General features: G+C 40.3%; 1 protein-coding gene across 1 annotated transcript in view; it reads right to left on the bottom strand.

The window, feature by feature from the left end:
* The window catches only part of DNAH9 (dynein axonemal heavy chain 9), a 376944-nt gene that overhangs the window by 284682 nt on the left and 72296 nt on the right, over positions 1-19966 (bottom strand). Inside the window, exons 18-20 of the mRNA XM_015118601.3 lie at positions 13252-13474; positions 12341-12507; positions 2084-2954 (exon numbers count right to left, since the gene is read on the bottom strand). Coding sequence (XP_014974087.3) covers positions 2084-2954; positions 12341-12507; positions 13252-13474 — 1261 coding nt within the window. The remainder of the gene's footprint in view (positions 1-2083; positions 2955-12340; positions 12508-13251; positions 13475-19966) is intronic.

Here is a 19966-nt window from a genome sequence, read left to right as displayed (position 1 = left end):
TCTGGAACGTTCTTTCTGGACCCATGCAAAAGTATATAACCAAAATGAATTTTCCCTCAGCAAATATACTCCTTTGATGTCAAAATTAATCAGTTGTTATCATTTTTCCCAGACGTACACAATCACAGTATCATTGAAATGATGGACAGACTAATATATGCCACGTGCTTCAGCCAAACACACGGCACCTGGTGAGGTGGTAGAGCTTGTAGTATTATTGTTACATAACAACAAATCATAATGGTATGTGCTATGTGCATTGTTTTAATGAAGACTCTGGAATAGATACTAGTATTAGTCCCACTTTACACACAGGGAAACCAAGGCATTGAGAGGTTAAGTACCCTGCCCAAGTGAGAGAATGAGGACTCAAGTCCAGGCCTGCCATTCCTTCTCTCTGTGATCCTGCCCTTAAAAACAAGAGGGTAGGCCAGATGTGGTGGCTCAAGCCTATAATTCCAGCACTTTGGGAGGCTGAGGCGGGCGGATCACGAGGTCAGGAGTTCGAGACCAACCTGGCCAACATGGTGAAACCTCGTCTCTACTAAAAATACAAAAATTAGCTTGACGTGGTGGCACTCGCCTGTAATCCTAGCTACTCAGGAGGCTGAGGTAGGAGGATCACTTGAATGGAGGCGGAGGTTGCAGTGAGCTGTGATCACGCCACTACACTCCAGCCTAGGCGACAGAGCAAGGTGCTGTCTCAAAACAAACAAACAAACAAAACACAAGAGGGTAAAGTAAAATATGATTCCTCAATGAGATGTTTTGTTCTAATTAAAAATAAAACAGTATCAAGGTTGTAGAAGTATCCGAAATATCTGGCATAAACGTTCAAATGGAAAAAATTAAATAGAAAATTATAATTACACTGAGAGCAATTATGTAAAAATATGTATGTACATGAACAAGAGTTGGGAAAAATTCATAATGAATGAAAATAGTTATCAGTTAGGGTATTAGAGCCTGGCTGATTTTATTGTTTTGAAACTGTTTCTGTTTCATTGTTATTACAGAGAAAGTAAGTGTGTTTACATATTTTGTACACAAACCTGTGGCACTGTATACAGGTTAATGATACTAATTCTTCAGTATTTTTAATTAAAAGTTCTCAATCATGTCCCTTAAAGTTTCTGCAAGAATCTCCGCCTCTGTCCCTGCCCCCTTCTAATTAAGCCTGGCCTGTTTCAATCGCTGGCGTTTGAGATAAATAAAATCTGGCTTATTCAATTTTACTTAATGACAACTGCCATACAGAATTGTTTTCTATTGTTTTTCACTGCAAATATACAACCTTTAATCTACAATATTACACTAAATATGCTTTTTGGGATGAGCAGCAAAACCGTGGGCAGAACGTGCCTTAATTTCTAACCAAAGCCTGGACAGTGCGTGACATTTTGGAATCAAGCTAATTTGTAAGCAAAGAACTTGCCATACTGAAAGAATACAGAGGAAGCCCGAAGAAAAAAATTAAAAATGAATCAGAGTCCATTGAGAGAGAGGTAAATTAATGGCACATTAATTAGGACTAATTAGAAGGGGCAATCAAACACAGGGAAGGTAATAATGAGCAGAACACGTATTTTAGGGCTATCCATTGTTTGGAGTTTAGCTGACAGCTGGTAGTTGGAGTGCTGACACAGCCAGTGGTTGACAGAATGGCGTGCTGCTGAGAAGGAACTTGAATTTGCCTGGAAACGAGACTCACTTTCAGTGGACACTTGAATTTTAATGATCCAAGAAGTAACCCGTGAGGATCTCATCCCAAACTGCAGCAGCCAGTATTTTTTTTAAATCTTTCTTATATACACATTTTTATTTTTGTTTTTTCTGAATGAGATTCTCCTTTATTTTTCCTACCCATCTAAGGACAAACTGATTGGTGTGCATTTCGCTGTCCCTCTTTTCCTCTGCCTAACTGTTGGTGGCAGGTAAGGTGAGCATCTGTGGGAAGTGTCTTTAAGTAAAGTCAAAGCAAGGAGGCAGAAGAGGAAAGAGCCTAGACAATGCAGAAACTGGGAGACCTTCCCTTCACCCTGGATCAGAGAATGGAGAGATTCTAGATTTCCTTAGCAGGTACCTGGGGTAGCTGTGCCCGAATATCTTCAGATCCAATGAATATGCTTTCCAGGTGAGTCCAGGTTCGCTGCACTTCAAACCAGATAGAGATGACAGCATCCGCTGTGGACAGCTTCTTCTGCCAGCCCGACACCTCCTCCAGGAAGAAAGCAACATACTTGGACATCACCAGGTTCTGAAGTTGAACTTGATTATCCTCCAGAACCTCTATGAGGTCCTCATCCGAGCGCAGGAGGGGGACATTGGTCTGGGGGTGGGCCTCATACTGGAATTCCATGCCAGCCCAGGTGGTCTGCAGCTCCTTTAAGGTTTTCTCCATACCCATCTCTTTTGCAGCTTTGTCCACAATGCCCCGGACCTCGTCCTCATAGTGGTGCAGCTGGAGCTGCAGTAGGTGCGCTAGGGTGGTGTCCTGGTCCATAGCGAAGCTCACACCAGTGGCCTGCATCAGCTGCCTCCAGTGCCGCTCCCGGATGGCTGGATTCTGCAGCTCAGCTACCGCCCTCAGGGAGCTCAGCATGTTCCACACAGTGCTTTCCAGGCCTGTGAATGCATCCCAGGACCTGACCTCCTTGTCCAGGTTTCGGATATGCCGGACAAACTGTTTGCACTCCAACTCCATGGCTTCCACCTTGATATCCCTCCAGGGTGTGGTCTCCCAGGCATGGATACTGGAGGTCACCATTCCAATGGTGTCCCAGAGCTCTTTCAGTTGGCAGACCTCCTTCCTGCACTCCCTCAGCTGCTTATAGTCAGGGACATTGACTTCGAATAAGCTGGCGGACTCAGAAATGGAGGCCATAGTGGATTCCATCTGCTGGATCTCGATGTGCTTGGCATCCAGCATTTGATGAGGGTGGATGCTATCAAACCTACAAAACACAGTGTGTTCCTTTGTAAGTACAGCATGCAGGGGCCCATCTCCTAGCATCTCTAAGGTAGCAACCAGCTGAAATATTTAAATGCTTGGTGTTTTAGGAAAGAGCAGTGGCTTTCACCAAAAACATCATTTTCACCAAAGCAAAGAATGTCTTTTCTTCCCAGGATTTTCTTTTGGGATAAAAAAGACATTCAGGATGGACTGCGGTGGAGTGGGCATTGGAGGAAGGGCAATTAAAGAACATTATGCTTGGATGTTCTCCACCCAGGTCTAGAAGGGAACACCCCCTTATCCAAGCCCCTTTAGACTCTGCCCTTCATCTAGCTGTTGGTTCTGAAGACCACTTGACACAAAAGAGCACTGTCATATTACAGCAGAAGTTGGAAAGCCAAGGGCCCTGCCGGGAACTTAGTGGTAGGTGATTTTGTTTTTTTTCTTTTGAGACTCTGTCGCCCAGGCTAGAGTACAATGGTGTGATCTTGGCTCACTGCAACCTCTGCCTCCCGGGTTCAAGCAATTATCTGCCTCAGTCTCCCAAACAGCTGGGATTACAGGCACCCACCACCATGCCCGGCTAATTTTTGTATTTTTAGTAGAGACGGGGTTTCACCATGTCGGCCAGGCTGGTCTTGAACTTCTGACCTCGTGATCCACCCGCCTTGGCCTCCCAAAGTGCTGGGATTACAGGCGCAAGCCACCAAGCCCAGCTTGGTAGGCAATCTTTAAGTGGGAGAGCTGGGACTCAGGAGCCCGACCTTGACCCTCCCTCCATTGATCACTCTGGGGCAGTGGCTATCAGCCTTAGCTGCATGTCAGGATCTTCTGAAAGCTTTGAAAGATCCCCATGTCCAGACTGCTCTATGGACCAACTAAATCAGAATCACTGGGAGTGGGACCCAGGCACACTCCACAGGTGATTTCCATTTGTCAGGGTCGTGTCATCATTCAAGGTGAAGCTCACACTGGTGCCTGCGTCAGCTTCAGGCAACAGCACTCCACATTGGAAAACCATTGTGAGCGGCCACGAAGACTGGCTGCAAAGCCCGTGATAGATAATCGTGGTCACTTTCCTTCACTGTGTGCCTCGAGTCTGGCTCCTCATCTTCGTGAGCTCTCCTCCAAGCGGTCCCTAATCTAACTTTTCTGTCTTTACCCTTCCCTGGCCCACTCTCTTCTGCATCCTGGGGCAGCCTCTGGGTCTGCACTCAACACCTATGAGCACTACTTCTAGCTTTTTCTTTCACATTTCCTCATCCTCTTCTCTCCAGTGTTTATGGCATGCATGCACCCGAAACTGCTTCTAATCCTTGTAAGTGTGGACAGACTTTATGCTGCCACCCCACAAAGCATGCGTTCCTGCATAGTGTTTTCCCCAACATAAGACCCTACATGCAAAGGAACCCATGTAGGCAGATGGCTTTTTTTTTTTTTTTTTTTTTTTTTTGAGACAGAGTCTCGCTCTGTCACCAGGCTGGAGTGCAGTGGTGCGATCTTGGCTTACTGCAATCTCTGCCTCCCAGGTTCAAGTGATTTCCCTGCCTCAGTCTCCTGAGTAGCTAGGACTACAGGCACGCACCACCACGACCGGCTAATTTTTTGTATTTTAGTAGAGACGGGATTTCACCATGTTGAACAGGATGGTCTCCATCTCCTGACCTCATGATCCACCTGCCTCAGCCTCCCAAAGTGCCAGGACCACAGGCATGAGCCACCCCGCCCGGCTGCGGATGGCTTTTTTATGGTCAAGGGCACTCATAGCCCTAGTGTTCAAGGATCCTCTCATTTTTCTCCTCTAACCCCACTTTCTACTCACTCTCATCCTCAAGCTCAGGTATTCTTGCTTCTGTGTGCTTGGAGGGCTACATACTAGACACACCACGGCTTAAGGGACAATGGTATGTTCTGCTAAAATCAAAACAGGGCATCATGGGGTTCACCATCAAAGGGAAGATTGCAAGGAAATGAGTGACTAGAGAATTGGCCATTTCCTCCCATCAACTGTGTGTGTGTGTTTGTGTGTGTGCATGCATGTGTTTGCGTATTGGCAGGTAGAATATGAAAGGAGGGAAAAAGAAAGAAAATGACTTACAAAGTCCTGTTTTTCAACTGCCCTTTCTCTGTTGACTTTAGAAATATTTGACTTGACAGATGGAAAGTAATCCTAATTGAAGTCATTTACCTGAATGCTTACCACTTAAGCCTAATTGCCAAGCAACAGAATAACAGTTATGCATACCATTAAATTAGTGTCAGATTAACTTCCACGCTCGTTATGTTTGAATCCAGCCTGTTCCATCTAAATCATTTTTGGCTCAGGTGCAATAGTTGTAGATTTACATCTTAAGAGGATGGGACTGACTATCACTCGCATGCCTTCTCTATTATTTAACTTCCACGTATTTCAGAACAGAAGGTTGGAGTGCTCAGAGTTGAAAAGGGCCCTGCTCTCTACATATATATATATATAGAGAGAGAGGAGCTTTCTCCCTTACGAGGAGGAAAGAACTAGGAGGAAAGAAATGGAATGTGCTCACGGCAAGGGGCCCAGCAAAAAAGATCACCAAGGGTGAGGAGTTCTTGTGCTTATTCTTCATTTCCAAAGCCTAATTGTTGGTGTGTGTGGGTTCCACTTTTCATCTTGACTAGAGTGAACTTAGAATGTGAACTGAACCTCTTGATGTTAGTTAAAAAATTCAAGCAAATTCTAAAAGCCCACATCCTGTTTAATTTGTTAGTGGAACACCATTCAGGAATAACTTTTTAGGTAATTAGGTAAGATAGGAGCGATTTGGGGTGCATATAGAAGATTAGAAATTATCTTGCTAACCATTCTTCCTTTGGCACCCACAAGCAGTCTTTTTTTTTTTTTTTTTGAGACGGAGTCTCGCTCTGTAGCCCAGGCTGGAGTGCAGTGGCCGGATCTCAGCTCACTGCAAGCTCCGCCTCCCGGGTTCACGCCATTCTCCTGCCTCAGCCTCCCGAGTAGCTGGGACTACAGGCGCTGCCACCTCGCCCGGCTATTTTTTGTATTTCTTAGTAGAGACGGGGTTTCACCGTGTTAGCCAGGATGGTCTCGATCTCCTGACCTCGTGATCTGCCCATCTCGGCCTCCCAAAGTGCTGGGATTACAGGCTTGAGCCACCGCGCCCGGCCAAGCAGTCTTAAATCAATGCTGGTTTCTCAAGTATTTATAAGAGGTGAACGTTTATCAAACCTGTTCCCAACTTCATCCAACCTGCGGCATAATTTTTGTTTATGGTTTAGATTTGTGGGTGATCATTTTCTGTAGCTAAGCACACATAAAAACCAACTTGGCCTAAGTTGTCAAGGGAACCCATAGATGTGAGGGCAGGCAGCCCTTTTACGATTTCAAAACTTTAGAGCACATTGTCAGGATATTCATAGACCTGGTTCATGTGCCTAATAAACTGGAAGCCATCCTCTAAACCCTGGGGAAATGATACAGTATAAGAACAAGAAAGTGGCTGGGCTCACACCTGTAATCCTAGCACTTTGGGAGGCCGAGGCGTCCCACTTTGAGGATCATGAGGTCAGGAGATCAAGACCATCCTGGTTAACACGGTGAAACTCCGTCTCTACTAAAAATACAAAAAATTAGCTGGGCTTGGTGGCGGGCACCTGTAGTCCCAGCTACTTGGGAGACTGAGGCAGGAGAATGGCGTGAACCTGGGAGGCGGAGGTTGCAGGGGGCCAAGATGGCGCCACTGTACTCCAGCCTGGGCGACAGAATGAGACTCTGTCTCAAAAAAAAAAAAAAAAAAAAAAAAGAAAAAAGAAAATAAAAAGAACAAGAAAGTAATAGGAGGGAAAAGGGTGGGTTGAGTCTTTGAAGTTGAAATAATAAGGCAAAATGTATTTTACTCTAAAGGAGAAATGCCTGGAAAGCTTGGATGAATAAAACAATAATTAAAAGAAATGAAAATATGGTGCTCATGCATTTGATCGTGGAAAAATGACTCATTCTGGCCTGACCCAGATGTGAGCCTGGAGAGAGAGGAATAAATGAGTTAAATTAATTCCTGGGAAATTGGCTGTTGGTAAATGTGAACCTCAGCACTGTCCGTATCTATGTATACCATGAACGGTGTCACACCTCTCCTTGATACCCACCAGGTAGCATAAAACTCAATGTGTCTCATGCCTGTAATCCCAGCACTTTCAGAAGCCGAGGAGGGTGGATCACGAGGTCAGGAAATCGAGACCATCCTGGCTAAGACGGTGAAACCCTGTCTCTACTAAAAAATACAAAAAAGTAGCCAGGCGTGGTGGTGGGCACCTGTAGTCCCAGCTACTCGGGAGGCTGAGGCAGGAGTATCAGTATCACTTGAATCTGGGAGGTGGAGGTTGCAGAGAGCCAAGATCCCGCCACTGCACTCCAGTCTGGGTGACAGAACGAGACTCTGTCTCAAAAAAAAAAAAAAAAAAAAAAAAAAAAAAAAAAAAAAAAATTAATGTGTCCAACCCGGACTTTGCGAGGCTCAGTTCTTCTAATTCTGTGACCACCTCAGTGAACAGTGGGACAAAAGCTCTTCCCACCACTTGTCCAAGCTAGAAGGTGAAAAATCCCCTTGTACTCTCCTTCTCCCCCATCTCCCACATTCAGTCAATCCTGCAGATATTCTCCTAAATCTCTCTGCAATCCATTTTCCCTCTCCCTCATCTCTGCCACTGCTTCGGATCAGGCCTCACCACTTCTCATCTGGGCTGTTGGAACCACTCTCCCATTGAGCACCTGGTCTTGAGCCTACCTTGCCCCACTGTGTTCTCCATGGCCATGAGAAGACAGTCTTTATATTATGTTTTTGTCATACTTAGACTCCTCAGTGGCTGAGATTATGGTCAAAACATGGCCCTCCTCCATTCTCCTCTCCTACTTCCTGCATCCCAGTCATACACATATGCAGTTTTCCAGCTGTTTCTTACATTTTCATCCTTCTGCATCTTCCTATGTGCTATTTCCTTTGCCCAGAATATCCTCATTTTCTAACTCTTTTTTCCCCCCCTGAAACAGCTCTTACTTACCACTGGCTATGGCTCACCATGACAAGCACCATGTTCTTCAGGAGGTGTGAACTGCCTCCCCTGGCAGGATTAAAGCTGGTTCCCAGTGCGCATGCCTTATTGCTCATTTTTGAAATGGTCCCTGAGGTTATAAGTCCTTGAGGTCAGGAAAGGTGTATCATCTCAAAAACCCTAACAGCTACACCATTTTTTGCTGATTCCACTGTTTAGACCACAACCTCATCTACTCCATGAAAGCTTAAATCATGGGAATGAGTCAGATTAACTGGAAGAACAGGATCAAGCTGAATGAATGACATATCTTAGGATACTGATATGTCCCTGGGAGGTTTAATGACGAATACCGCCCTTTTCTGCAGTTATGGAAAAGACAACAGACACTGTGCAAGAAGGACAAAAGCCTTTCTTTCCTCATGACTGCTGCCTTGGGCTATGTGGAAAGCTGTTTTCTCTAGTTGTCATGTAGGACAGCACCCCATGGAAGGTATCTTCAAGAAAGCCCTTCCAGCCATTCATAGAATCTGGTTGCCTGCTGAAAACACAAATGGTCTTCGTTGAGCTGGAGCTCACAGAGATAGGTTATTTTGACTCAGTAATCCCTCGATTACCTTGGTCTTGATGTGGGTAAGAAGATTGTATGTTACCGTGCCATTTCTTAAGGTCAGGAGGACTGTGCTCAAGGTCAGGAAGATCAAAAGCTGAAACTCCACTAGAGCATGAGGGCATTCCTTTCATTCAAGAGGGAGAACTGGTCACCAGCTTTAAGAGTTGCACAAAGCCCTTGAATCTGAGTAGGATGATTTAGCCAATGACTGTGGTGAGAGCTCAGCTAGAAATGTGGTGTTATAATTTAGAGTTAAGAACTAAAGGAGGAGCTGAAATTTGACCTGGACATGAAGAACCTCAACCTATGCAACCTAACTTCACACAGCACCTGTCAGACTGCAAGGGCTTAAGAAGACACTCAGGTTTTTTTTTTCTCTCTCCTCAAAGACGAGAACATTCAAAACTGAGCTTAACCTGTGTAACCTAATCAGGAGCAGAAACTTGCATCCACAGAGAAACGTACCAGGGTCTGCCACTTTAGAAATTCAGAAATGATCTAAAAGTGAAGAAACCAGAATTAAACTCAAACTCGAATTCACAGAAAAATGTACCAGGGTCTGCAACTTAGAAATTCATAAATAACTTAACAGTGGAGAAACCAGATTTAAACTCACATGCCACACACAATACCTACAAATTTTGAACACTCACACACACCAAACTAAGAAAGAAAACAAAACACATAAGTTGACATCCACTGAGATTCGCTTTAGCAATAAATCTACGATTCCATTTTAGCTCTGATGTTTTTCTTGACAAAAAGAGAAATACATCAAAATTGCAGAACTGTTTGGTTTCCCAGCAGTTCTTTTCAAAGCATCCTCTTCCAGGGATTCATCTGCATGTCAAATTAGCAGATGTGAATTTGGAACACCCAGCTTAGAGTAGCAGTATCCTCACAGCCAGCAGATACAAGTGCGAAGAAAGAAAAACGAACACAACTATCAAATAAAAATAAAATGAAAAAACAAACAGGAGCTGATCAATACACAAAATATACCCATGAAGGCGGAATACTGAATTTCGAATAGACACAAAAGCACACCAATGTTGCTTCCCTTTCCAGCAGTCTTAGAAGTCTCTTTGGGAAGATATTTCCCACAACATCTTTGAATATTTTTCTTTTTTGAAATTATTTTAAGAGACTGTTGGGCTGGGCGTGGTGGCTCACGCCTGTAATCCCAGCACTTTGGGAGGCCAAGGTGGGCAGATCACGAGGTCAGGAGTTCGGGACCAGCCTGACCAACATGGTGAAACTCGCCTCTACTAAAAATACAAAAAATAGCTGGGCGTGGTCGTGGGCGCCTGTAATCCCAGATACTCAGGAGGCTGAGGCAGGAGAATCGCTTGAACCCGGGAGGCAGAGGTTGCAGTGAGCTGAGATCGTGCCGTTGCACTCCAGCCTGGGAGACAGAGTGAGACTCTGTCTCAAAAAAAAAAAAAAAAAAAAAAAAAAAGAGACTGTTGGTGCAAAAATATTAGTGTCTTTATTTTTATGGCTGTTGTCTTTGGTATGGTTGTTGTTAACACTAAGTAGTATTACCTAGCTGGAGAACTTACCTCCCTCAGCAGTTTTGGCTCTGAAATGGTGCTCAATTTCAAAAACTCAATTGCATGCCCAAAAAAGAGTCAAAGGAATAAGCCTCAGACTCCGAAAGACAGTCCCCAAAGGAGTCTACAAGGGTTTTGAGCAACAGATGATTCTTTGGAACAAGGGTGTGGCTCCTAAGGCAACTATTCTAAAGGGATACAGACTTAGGAGTTATATTAGGAGTTACATTCCTCCACATGATTGCTTGAAAGGAAACCAATTACTTCCCTTTAGGGTGGTGGTTTCCAAACTTGGGTGCACATTGGAATTCCTGGAGCTTCCAAAATACTGATTCACAGGTCTCGCCTCCAGAAAGTCTAACTTCATTGGTATACAGGGCAGACTGGGCATTGGGCGTTTTAAAATCTCTCCAGGTGATTCTAATGTGCAGCCCAAAAGGCAGCACATTGCTTTAGAGTCATATGTTTTGTATATTTATATCTTATGTCTGTTTTACACACTTGTCCTTCCCTGCCTCTTAACCTACTCATCTTATTCTCTGTTACCCCAGGTATAATGCTTGAGAGATAGCAACTGCTTAATAAATGTTTGAAGAATGAATGATAAAAATAGGATTGACAGGTTGGGTGAGCAACCATCCAGTTTGCCCAGAACAGAGGTGCTTCCTAAGACATGAGCATGCTTGTACTTTCCGCTACTCAGGAGGCTGAGGTGAGAGGATTGCTTGAACCCAAGGAGTTCAAGGCAGTAGGCTATGATCATGATGCTGCACTCCAGCCTGGGTGACAGAGCAAGACGCTATCTCGAAAATACTGCTATCTCCCAAGCGTTATGCTTGGAGTTACAGAGAATAAGATGAGTATGTTAAGAGGCAGGGAAGGACATGTGTGTAAAACAGACATAAGATATAAATATATAAAACATATAACTCTAAAGCAATGTGCTGCCATTTGGGCTGCACATTTAGAATCACCTGGAGAGATTTTAAAACTCCAAACAACAACCAGAACAGTCCTGGGCAAACCAGTATGGTTTTTCACCATAGTACCAGGCACAATGCTAGACACTTTCAAGAATGATCTCTTTAATTCAAGCCACAACTATATACGGTGGACACTATTATTATCTACATTTTATAGATGAGGAATCCGGAGCACAAAGGTATTAAGTAACTTTATCATAACATAAGAAGTAAGTAGAAGACCTGAAATTAGATCCCAGGCCACCCGAATCTAGCATCTATGCACTTAATTTTTATTGGACTTTGTTCCAATGAAGTTGTAATTTTTTTTTGTTTGGTTCGTTGCTTTAATATTTCTGTGGGCAAGTAACCTTTGAAAATGAAAACATTCCTCACTGTGAGCATCGAGAATTTTCCAGTTTGGAGATGTCAAAGTTTGTCTACCCAACACTACAGAGGAGATCCAGCAAGAAATGAAGCTCAAGGAAGCAGGAAACAAATCACAGAGCTGAAGCGTTGGGGCAAAGGGTACCCAATCTAGTTGGTGCATCAGCAGATGTAGGACCATTCAGCGCCAGCTTGGCCTCCTGGTTGGAGCCCTTGATGCTGAGAAGTGGACCAGCAGCAGACCACTTCACCACGGGAGGAAACCCCTGAGAAAGGAGCCCAAGTGTGTGCAGTGTGGGCACGGGTGAATGGTGTTACCCATCCTAGGGTTGCTTTGTTTATGTAAAGACCTGTCATAACAAGCAGGGAGGTGTCTGAACCAAGCGGAGAGAAACCCCCTGAAGAAAACCTTCACCTAAATCCTTCCTTTATGCTGCCAAAATAAAATGTGCTGTAAAATTTTAAAAATTCCATCAGCCACTTTTTAAAACCAAAAGAACAGTCTGTGAGAACTTAGAATGCTAAAGGTTTAGTAAAATCCTCGTAATTATTCCACCTATCATCCCTTTATAAACTTGGAGGCACAAAGATGCTTCTAGATATATACGCATCTTTTTAAGGCAAGATATTTCTACAATCCTTGGTCTGTACAGGTCATGATAGGATTCGGTCCACATTAGCACCACGTTTCAACCAAAGGTCCTAAATGGGAAGGAAGATTACTAACTGGTCTGCAGCTGCTAGAATACACACGTTCAACAAAAAGATTATCCATGACTCAAAGACTGCAGTGTTCAGAGAAAGAGAGGCAGCAGTGTTTGGCCCATACCTGAATGGGGCTTCTTTGTGGAATCGCTCCCAGAATTGCTGCTGTTCTGCATCGAAGGCTGTGCACCTCTGGCGGAGAACTGTCACTTCATTTGCCTGCAGTGGGGCCACCTGCTGCTTTACAGTAATGGCCACCTTTTTTATGTTGTTCCATTTCTCAGGCAGCTCCTGCAAAGGAAACCTCAGTGTGGTCAGATTCCCAAGGCACTCTTGCCTTTCCCATAGTCCTGAGCTGGACAGAGCCCAGATGCTTCCATCTGTGTTACAAGATGGTACGATGATGTGGTGGTGTCATCTTCCCATTCCCTACAATCTGCCCTCCACCCACTCTTCCTCACCTTCCTTCTGCAGCTGCTCTCAACTATTACCTACTGTTCACTCAACACTAACCTTCTTGCTCTCAACCTCTGGCCCTCTAAGCCCTCTAAATTTGTGAAAACTTGCAATGCTAAAGAGACTTTTAGATTTTTCTTAAAGGAAGAAGTTTCTACAATCTTGGGTTTCTATTGCTTCTACTGTATTTCTACTGAAACTACATTAACCCCTTCCCTTTTCTATGTTCTTCAGGATTGCTTGGTTATTTTCCTTTATTTCCCACATTTCCTCTTGGACCATCTTAACAAATTTCAGATCTGCTTTTTTTTTCTCAACCAAAACACTGGTTCATTTCTACAGAAAAAAATTATCCATCTTAATTCTCCCATATATCTCCAGCATTGCCTTCTCCCATATGTATTGAGTTTTCAGAATTTTCTAGACATTACAAACATGCTACACATTATAGTTCCAAAACATAGATCTTGAGTCAGCTCCAAGCCCTGTTTTTCATTTGCTGTACTCCACTTTACCCCATTCTGAAATCCTAAAATGTTCTGTCTATTTCTTTTATAAGGAAGACATAAATGCACTGACCTCCAGCTGCTTAAACACTGTTTCTGGCAATTCTTGTTCATAGGTCTTCAGCAATTCAACAGTCTGCTTTAAGGGCTCAAACATCTCATCAGTGTTACTCTGCCGTTCTTTCACAGCCATAAGGTGTCCCATGATCTCAACCAAGCCTTCGAAATCTCCTTTTTCAACTTTCTTGAGTAAGCCGCTCTCACTATTCTTTATAAACGCTTCAAGGTTGGCCAAGCTAATCAACACAAAGAGAACATGAGGAGCCATTCTCGTTCTACTCCTCGAAAGGAAGATGTATTGATTTCCCCAACAAAAATATCTATCATTATAAAAATCCTACCACATGCCCAATACTTTGCTAAGCACTCTGCATAGACTATGCTCTGATGTTAAGAATATGGCCCCTTGCACAACGTGTCAAGGTTATGAATGGCAAAGACTGAGGCCTGTCCTGCAATGGAGGAGACTCAGGAGGAGACATGAGATCTAAATGTAATGTGTGATTTGGATAGAATCAAGAATGGAGTCCATTTCAGAGGTTCTCTGAGCACACTCAAAATCTGTGATAGTGTGTAGACCTTGGTATTGAATGCTGGATTCAGAGAAGTGGCAAAATTTATGAAGTGGCTAACATGAGAATTATGGCTTGCGATAGCATTGCTTTGTGAAAAGAAGCATACAAAAAGCTTCTAAGAGGTGTTTGCTGGCAATGCAAAAATGATCATATGTTGATGGAGAATTCCAGGAGAAAGAAGCTAATAATCTTCAGTAGGCCTTTGTATCACTTTACTATATGGCAGGAAGAAACAAATATTTGTAAGTTGACAAATCAAAAACTGTCTTAAGATTATACTCTAATAAACATATTCTAAAACTTAAATAATAAATAAAAGAGAAGGCTTAAAATGTGAAAAATAACAAAGAATAAAGCAAGCAAGCAAAATTATAAAATAACTGAGTGGAAGATCTAAAAATGGAAAATACAATTATAATTTAAATATCAACAAAGCTGAAAGGGGATTCGACTGCTATATGATATACATGGAGAAGTTTCTAAACTGCAGGGTAGAAAGAGAAAAAAGGAAAAATATGCAAGTTATTAAAAGACAGGAGATAATGAAAACATCACACCTAAGTATAACAAAAGTGCCAGAAAAACAAAATAGAACAAGCAAGAAGCAACATTTGAGAAGAGTCTGGCTAAATAGTTTCTAGAATTGCTGAAAGACACTCAATGTAAGACCAAGAAAGCCCAACAAATCTCAAGCAGAATAAATATAAAGGAACCCTCATATAAATACTTCACTATGAAACTACAGATTACCAAAAGAAAAAAATAATCTTAAAATTAGCTTCAGAGCAACGACAAATTTCTTAAAACAATGACAGCACACACACAAAAAAACAAAATTAGATTGATAATTGACTACTTGGCAACAAAAATGGAAGCCAGGACACAATAGAATAATAATTTCAATAATCAAAGAGAATTTATGTTATTCTTGAATTCTCTCCTCCACAAAACTATTTTTAAAGAACAAAGGCAAAATAAATACATTTCAGACAAAGAAAGAATGAGAGCACTTCATCAATAGACCTTTACTAAAGCAATTCCTAATGGAATATACCTCAGTCGGATGTCTGGACTATACAGCAATAATGGTAAGTGTGTTGGTTAATCTAAATAGGAGGCCGAGGCAGGGAGATCACAAGGTCAGGAGTTTGAGACCAGCCTGGTCAACATGACGAAACCCTGTCTCTACTAAAAATACAAAAACTAGCCAGGCATGGTGGCGTGTGCCTGTAGTCCCAGTTACTTGGGATGCTGAGGCAGGAGAATCGCTTGAATCCAGGAGGCAGAGGTTGCAGTGAGCGGAGATCATGCCACCGCACTCTAGTCTGGGTGACAGAGCGAGACTCAGCCTCGAAAAATAATAATAATAATAATAAACAAATAAATAAACATTTGGTATATAGGTATAGTTCCTGGGGCTTAAATAAATAATAGAGAACAATCTAAATTACTAGGAATGATAGAATATAATTTGATGGATGAACAGGAGACGTCAAACTATCCTAAAGTCTTTTAATCATTGTGAAGAGACTAAAAATAGTAATAAATTTATTTATTTAAGGATGCTTATTAGAATAGCAGTGATAACCATTAGAACAGTAGAACTACATGGCATGACATTCAAAGTAGCAAAGGAAAAAATGGAATAAGGAAAATAAAAGAAAACATGTAAATTATACCCCAAGGCAGACAAAAAAGGAAGTCAATTGAAAAGAAAAAAAATAGCAAACTAAAATAACATAATAAAATGGCAGATTTAAATTAAAATGTACCACAATTAATGTTAATGAACAAAACCCTCCAGTTAAAAAATACATATTGCTAAAGTGGATTTAAAAAATCAGTTCTATGCTGATTATAAAAATGTCTTCTAATGTAAGGGCACAGCAAGGTTGAAAGCCAAAGGATAAAAAGAGATGCACCAAGCAAATATCACCAAAGAAAAATTGTTTTAGCTACATTAATAGAAGACAAAACATACTTTAGTACAAGAAATATTGCTAGTGATAAAGAAGATGTTTAATGTTTGGTTAAAAGGCTCAATGTTCCAAGAAGATATAAAAAGTCAAAATCTGTATGCCTATAACATAACCTTAAAATATATGAAGCAAAAATTTACAGAATTACAAGAAGAAATTGACAATATACCACCAAAATGGAAATGGAAGATTTTTAATATAATTATCTTAGTAAGTGATGATAGATTAAGTAGATTAGAAAAAGGCAGTGAGGATACAGTAGATTTGAACAGAATAATTAACAAACTTGAACCAATAGGCATACATAGAACATTCCACTCAGTACTTATAGAATATATATTATTTTCAAATATGCCCAGAAATTTATAAGAACAGAATATGCTATAATAAGGCCAACATCAACAAATTTCAGAAGCTTGTTATTAGAGATATCATTTTTAAACCACAGCACAATTATGTTGGAAATGAAGAAAGAAGTATAACTAGAAAAGTCCCACATTTGAAAAATTAAAAAATCTAAACCCATTATAATGAATATTAAAAGTATTTAGAACTAAATTGTAATGAGATTACATACTAAAATGCAAGATGGAGGTAAAACTGTATTTAGAAGAGAATTTATAACTTTCAATGTTAGCATTCAAACAGACAAACAACTCAAAATTAACAAGCAAATGTTAGCCAAAGAACAGAAAATAAATCCAAAGTAGTAAAGGAAATAATAAAATAAAAGAACAAATTATTGAAATAAAAATAAAACTACAATAAATAAGATCAATGAGTTTATTAGATAGTTTTTTTTGTGTCTGGCAAAACTAAGAAAGGAAACCAGAAAGCACAAATAAAAGTGAATAGAAGGCCTGGCACGGTGGCTCACGCCTGTAATCCCAGCACTTTGGGAGGCCAAGGTGGGTGAATCACCTGAGGTCGGGAGTTCGGACTAGCCTGACCAACATGGAGAAACCCTGTCTCTACTAAAAAATACAAAATTAGCCAGGCTTGGTGGTGCATGCCTGTAATCCCAGCTACTTGGGAGGCTAAGGCAGGAGAATCAATCACTCGAACCCGGGAGGTGGAGGTTGCGGTGAGCCGAGATCGCGCCATTGCACTCCAGCCTGGGCAACAAGAGTGAAACTCCATCTCAAAAAAAAAAAAAAAAAAAAAAAAGAACAGAAATGAAAAGAGGGAGATACCATAGGCTTTGCAGAGACTAAACAGTTGAGAGGATCTTATCCATTTTATAACAATAATTTGAAGATTTACATGAGATGGATACATTCCTAGAAAATATGACTTACTAAAAGTGACTTACTAAGGAATAGAAAACTTTAATATCTTCATAATCATTAAAGAAATTATAGGCTAAAATCTTCTTACAAAGAAAATCCCAATCCCAATAAGAAATTTAAATCAAACTTAATAAGAAATTTAAATCAAACTCTCACAGATCAAAAAATTTCAAGATTACACCAACTCTTCTGGAGAATAAGTAAGAAGGATTACTTCTTGTTTTATGAAGCTAGCAAAATTACAAAACCAAAAATCAGATACAGACAGGAAAAAAAAAAGAGAAAATTGAAGGCCAAATTCAATCACAAACAGGTGCGGTAAAGCTAAACAAAAGATTTGCAAACACAATAAGCCAGAGAGTATATTGAAAAAGATAATACTTTATGTTGGGTATATCTCAGATGCTAGGTTGTTTTAACATTAGAAGCCAAATAATATGTTCACCACTTAGCAGCTTGAGGGAAAAATCGGAATTATCTTAATGGACATAGATAAAACACTTGATACAATTTTACATCCATTTATGCTAAATACTCCTAACAAATTAGAAATAGAAGGGAAGTTCTAAAATCAGATAAAGCAAATCCACAGAAAGCTCAGAGCAAATATTATACTCAGCAGTGAAATGTTAAAAGCACTCCTTTTAAGATCGGAGACAACACTAAGATGTGTGTTATCCCCACTTTCATTCAACATTCTACTGGAAGTCCTAGCCAGAGTGGTAAGATAAGAGATAGAGATATAAAGCATAAAGACCGAGAAGGAAGAAGAAATACAAGTATCATAAATTTGTAGATGATGACTATGTACATAGCAAACACCAAAGAATGTACAGATGAATTGTCAAAATTATTAAATTAATTTAGCAGGATGGCTAGATACAAAATCAATGTACAAAATCAATTCCTTTTCTACAGAAAATACGATTTTAAAATATCATTTATACTAGGAACTAAAAAACAAAATACTGAGGAATATATTTGAACAAAAATATGTAAAATTTTAAAGATAATGATTACAAAATTTCACTGAAAGACATAAAAAGGATGTAAATAAGTAAAGAGATAATATGTTCTTGGACAAGAATACTCAATATCATCAATTCTACTCAAATTGATCTATAGTCACTACAAATATAATTAAAATCCCAACAGATTTTTTTCTTCTACAAACTGATGATTAAAATTTATATGAAATAGTAAGAACCAAGAACTGTCAGAATATTCTTGATGAAAATGATCCAGGTGGAGACCTGCCCTGCCAGATACTGAGATTTGTTACTAAGCTACAGTAATTAGGATTTCTTCATATTCATGAGTGCTAGATAAAGGACTATTTAATCTGAAAGAAAAAATTTTAACATGTTTAGAAGAGAATACAGTAGGGTATCATTAGGATATCCAGGCAAAAAAAAGGATTTATTTAACAAGACAAAAGAAGAACAACATAAGGGAAAAGTTGGACACATTTGGCCACACAAATTAAGAATTCGTTTATCAGAATATACCATAAGTGGAGTGAAAAGACAGGTCACAAAATGGTAGACTCCATTTGTAAGACATATAATAGCAAAGGACTAGATATAGAATATGTAAGTAATTCCTAATCATAATTTCAAAAAGGAAAAAGCAAAATCCAGTAGAAAAATGAGGAACAGATATGAATAGGCAGAGAAAAGGAAACATAATGACTCACCAAAAACATAAAAAGATGAGGACCTTTTTATACTCAGAGTACTGCAAAATATTTACCACAGTGAGATACTATTACACTCCCACCAGAGTGGCCAGGATTAAACAATTTATCAATACTAAGAGGTGGGAAGGATGCTAGGCTGTAAGAGCTTTCACCCATGGCTGTCTCTACCTTGGAGGGAGCTTGGTATTATGTGCATACTCTTTGACTTAGCAATTCTGCTCTTAAGTATACACCCTAGAGGAATGCTTGCCCACTCCATGATTACGTATAAGAGTACTTATAGCCACATTGTTAAAAGGGAAGCAGTGTCCTTAGGAGAGAGCAAAACCACTGGAAACAACCCAAATGTTCATCAACTATGGAATGGACAGATACATTGTGGTACATTAATCTAAGGGAATACTGTACACAGTGAAAATAAACTACTGCTATACTCTCAACCTGGATAAATCTCAAACATAATGCTGAGTGAAAGAAATAGAACACAGAAGAATATATGGCATACAATAATATTTCATTTTTATAAAGTTTTAATGCAAGTCTCCATATAGGTATGTGTGTATGCATACACATATGTATACATCCATATGCATACACATGTGTATATATCCATACACACACACACACACACACACACACACACACAAAGCAATGAAGAAAAGCATGGAAAGGATTATGTCACATTTTGGACACTAGCAACATCTTACAAGGAGGGAGAAGGATTTAAACTTTAAAATATAGCCAATGTTCTGTTTCTTAGCTGGATGATGCAAATTCACAAATTCACGTATTCTCTTTAATATTGTTCTCTAAATTGTATGTATGTTATATTTCATCATAAAACTTTTTGTAGAGAGAGAATGGGAGGTGAAGAACCAAAAAAAAATATATATATATATAAACACATCTTTTGAGAAATTTTGCTGTAAAGGAGTGCATACAAAAAAATGTGTTGTAGCTGGAAGGACTTGTGGGATCACGCTCCTTTCTCTTTTCCAGTGTGTCAAATATCACAATATGCTTACATGGTATTAAGAACATGTAAAGGAAATAATTGATAATGTTGGAGATAGGGAATATTTAAGAAGGTAAGTCCTAAGGTGAGAGGAAAGAGTTTGAACTTAGAAACGCAAGGACAGCTTATCCACAGTCACAGGTGAGGTGGTTGAATATCCAGCTTCAAATG

The sequence above is a fragment of the Macaca mulatta genome, chromosome 16 (assembly GCF_049350105.2).
Source record: "Macaca mulatta isolate MMU2019108-1 chromosome 16, T2T-MMU8v2.0, whole genome shotgun sequence".
Taxonomy (NCBI): Eukaryota; Metazoa; Chordata; class Mammalia; order Primates; family Cercopithecidae; genus Macaca; species Macaca mulatta.
Note: the sequence above shows the minus strand (reverse complement) of the source record. Positions and strands in the feature narration are given on the sequence as shown.